Source organism: Cariama cristata, unplaced genomic scaffold (genome assembly GCF_000690535.1).
Source record: "Cariama cristata isolate BGI_N322 unplaced genomic scaffold, ASM69053v1 scaffold24853, whole genome shotgun sequence".
In the NCBI taxonomy this organism is placed as follows: Eukaryota; Metazoa; Chordata; class Aves; order Cariamiformes; family Cariamidae; genus Cariama; species Cariama cristata.
The window spans coordinates 1-3,688 of NW_009609318.1; the positions used below are offsets into that span (position 1 = coordinate 1).

A 3,688-nucleotide genomic window follows, 5' to 3' on the forward strand; every position below is an offset into this window, starting at 1 on the left:
GAGGGTGCGAGGGGTGAGGATTTGCATTTTTATTTCAGGAGTTTTTTTTATTCCCGGGGGGTTTTGGGCTGAGCGCTGGGAACAACTAAGCAGGGCAGGGAGCAGGTTCAGACGGTGGCACCTTGGCTGAGAGCAAGCGGGGTGCCCGGCGCAGGGGGGAAAGCTTAACCGAAAGGCACCGTGGTTTTGAGTTCTCCTAGGGCGTGAGGGGAAGTGTGTCCTTGGCACAGGCAAAAAGAAAGGAGACACTTCCCACTCGGAAGGAGGGAAGAGAAACAGCAGCTGCCCCAAAAGGGACAGGACCCAGGGTGTGGGTACCACCAGCATCCCCTTTGCTCTGCTGGGCTGAGCGTACAAGCTGGCTTCGAGGGGAGAGGAGGAGAGGACAAGACCCTTGCGGGGTCTGAGATGGGGGGCAGAGGGGGTGCAAGGAGGTTGGGGGGAGCTGGAAGCATGGGGGTTTCCTCACCTGTCCATCCTGACGAGTTCGTGGGCACCTGCCAAAACCAAAACGGTTGGTGTGAGTGCTGGCAGTATGAAGCCCAGCACCAAACCCAGACCCGCTGCCAACACTATTTTCTGGTGTCTCATCCATGTCCAATTCCTCCTCCTCCTCTGCATTCCTCCCTCCCTTTCCCCCTTCTTTAGCATCAGCCTCTTCTTTGCTCCCAAGCCTCCTTCTCTGCATCCCTGCAGCCTCCTCCCAGATTGCAACCGCAGGCTCTGAAGGGGGGGAAAGGAGATGCTTCTGCTGGCACAGGGCAAGGCGAGGCGCAGCTGCAGTGCCCGGGCTGCGGTCCGATCCCACTCATGCCCAGATGCGCCCACCACCCACCTGTGACTCCCTCCCAGGGCTCTGCAAATTGCTGCCCTGCCATTTGGCTGGGGTCTCGGGTCTGCTGGATGGCTACAAGGCAAACGTCCCGAGCCGAGACACATGAGTTTTGGCCCAGACTGTGCCAATGGAAATCATCTGGTGGAAATAACCTGTAGCTGACCTGCTCTGAGACACCCCAGAAGCAAATCCCCCTGAATTTTTCTTTCCCTCTTGGGTTAAATAGCATGCAGGTGATGTTTTGCAGCACAGAGCGGGGGGGGAGCTGCAAGTCAGCCAGGGCAAAATGGGTGTGTGAAGGCACACGGCCAGTCTTTTCGGCCAGGGATGGATGTCGAAAGCGCAGTTCCCGGTCTCGTGGCTGGCATCGTGCCCACTGCTGCTGCAAAAACCACTTCTCCAAAGGGTTTGCTCAGAGCCGCACAGCCACCCACCGAGCCCGGTGAGAGAAACCGCAGGGCCCCTGACTTGCCCAAGGCCTGATGAAATGGCTCTGCTGGTGAAGGTGGTGTCCCCTTCTGCTTAATTACTGCAGTCCCTGGGAGCCGAGCGCGGGCAGGACCTGGCAGCCGGCTGCACCTCAGCACTGCCTGGTTTTCTAGGGCTGGGGCTAGTGGGGGGAGACCTGGCTTGCTGCAGTCCTATTGCCATACACATGTTAGGGGTCTTTTTAAAGAGGAGGGGGAGAAAAAGCACAAATAATGCTTTTTCAATCACTTGGAAGGCAAAGCTTCTATTTCAGGTGTGCGGTGGAGGGAGGGATGAGTAAATGAGCCAACTCTCGCAGTGGATGGAGAGGAAAGGGTCAGCGAAGAGGGGGCCTGGCAGCAGCCTCAGTGCCCCCAGCACACTCCCGGGGTGCCATGCAGGCATCGTGGGTCCCCCTCCTACCCCACACTCCTCATCGACAGCCTGCAGGCATGTCCAGCCCTTCCCGGGGACACCTTTGCCAGAGGCACCTGGCAAGGACCTGCCTTTGGGCCACTTTACCCGGTGCACATGGGACTCGGGGCAGCCAAACCAGCTGAGCCCAGTGGGACACATCCTGTCCCACAAAGGCCACGCTGAGGGAGCCCAGGAGATGAGATGGGTGTCCGCGGCGGCGGCTGGCGAGGGGAGGGTACGTACGTCTGTTGCTGACAGCTTGTCTCTGCTTGTAAATCAGGAGCAAGATGAGGGGCAGGCAGAGGATGCCCACGATGCAGGCGCCCGTTGCCAGCGCGGCGGCTGTGATATCTGCAAGAGAAGAAGGCAGAGCTGGAGCGGGCCGTGGGGATGGTTCGCCTTGTATTTCCTTGGTTGTTCCCCAAGCTGTACCAAAAGCAAGGGGCAGCACCGGCGTTGCCCCACGCCTGATGCAATGTGGGTCCCATGCACATGGATGTTCTGCTCTTAACGGGATGCACGCTGGCGTGCATTGCCGGTTGCAGAGATAAGCCCTGAGGCATCGGTTTAGGACCTTGACCAAAGTCCTTCATTGCTGAAGGACACCCCAAGGTCTTTCTTTGGTCTTCTAGATATGAGGAGAGAAGCTGGGGCCCTGATAAAGCCCTTTGAAGTCAGTAGAAAGGCTCCCAGCAATTTCAAAGAGTGCTGACTCCGACCCACAGCTGACTTGTCAAAAATCAGGCTGCCTCAAAGTACTCGGGCATCAAAGGGCTTGTTACCTAAGGCCTCTGCTAACAACCGTGCCCCTGGAGAACGCTGCCCGTGGAGGCTCCCCAGAGAGGCTGACAACCTGCAGGCACATCTGTGGCCATCAAGGTCCATGTGGGACAGCTTGTGGTGGGGTCAAGGGCTGCCCAAATCAAGGGCAGGTTCAGCTCAAGCCCTCCTCTCCTGCACATCTGCTTGGGGAAGCAGCTTCTTGCTCCAGATGTGTGTGTTTTGGGGAGGGGGGATGTTTTTTCCCCCTTTTCTTCTTTGCCTGGCAGGACAGGATGCCCCAGCACTTGAGACTGAGGGTTTGAGACAGAAAACACTACCTGTGAGGAACAGTTTCACATGGATGGGCTGGCCCCAACCATGCTGCAAACCAATTTTAGCAAAATCTGCCCGTTTAGCAGCCACCAAACGGGGGTAGACAGAGCAACCCACCAAGAAACCACCTGCATAGTGAAGTGTGGGCACCTCCAGCGTCTAGACACAGCGCTGGGGGAGCTTCACGTGGTCTGAGCGCTCAAGCAAGATTTGGGTTTCCCCTGCTAGAGCATCTCTGCTCGGAGCAAGGTGACATGGGCTCGGGATGGCGGCGAGGTGTTGCAAGAGATTCCTGTGACTCTTTACCTTTCTGTCCCTTCCCATTTCCTTGTGCTAGCGGCCGCTAAATCCCCGATTGTGTTTTGGGGGTCGGGGGGAGCTCAGGTGCTTTATAACCATAAGGTGAATGATCTCCATGGGCTTCAGGGCAGTCATGTCCAGGTGATGGGCCAAAGGAGGTTCTCCTCAGCCTGCGGACGTGCCTGGCAGATGCGCCCCATGGGGACAGCCTCGGAAATCACCCTCCCGATACCCGACTGTGAGGTGGCATCTGGACACCAGTATGTTTACAGTGTATTCCCCGTCCCTGGGGAAAGACATGGATCAGGATAGTGAGCAGCATATTGGAGAAAGGTGTTTGGTTTTTTTTTTCCCTTTACCTTTGCTGGTGGTAGTATGAAATGTGCAGTTTTGAAGCCCTCCTCTGCCTGCAGAGGAGAAGAGAAAAGCATGTTACATCTCAGGGATTCACTCAGGTACCCCAGAGCTCCCGTATCTCCTAGCTGTGCTTGCCTTTGCTCCCCAGTATGGAAAAAATCAGCACAGAGCATCCCAAAAGCAAGACTTTAATCCTGGGAAGCTTACACTGCGATT

The 3,688-nt window shown here is 56.8% G+C and overlaps 1 protein-coding gene across 1 annotated transcript in view; it reads right to left on the reverse strand.

Annotated features, from left to right (window-relative positions):
• Positions 1-469: 469 nt before the first annotated feature.
• LOC104159574 (chromosome unknown open reading frame, human C10orf54) overlaps positions 470-3,688 on the reverse strand; it is a gene marked incomplete at its 3' end in the record, with an annotated part of 9,250 nt that continues 6,031 nt past the window's right edge. The window contains exons 3-5 of the mRNA XM_009697515.1: positions 3,475-3,522; positions 1,964-2,071; positions 470-497 (exon numbers count right to left, since the gene is read on the reverse strand). Of these exons, the coding sequence (XP_009695817.1) occupies positions 470-497; positions 1,964-2,071; positions 3,475-3,522 (184 nt within the window). The remainder of the gene's footprint in view (positions 498-1,963; positions 2,072-3,474; positions 3,523-3,688) is intronic.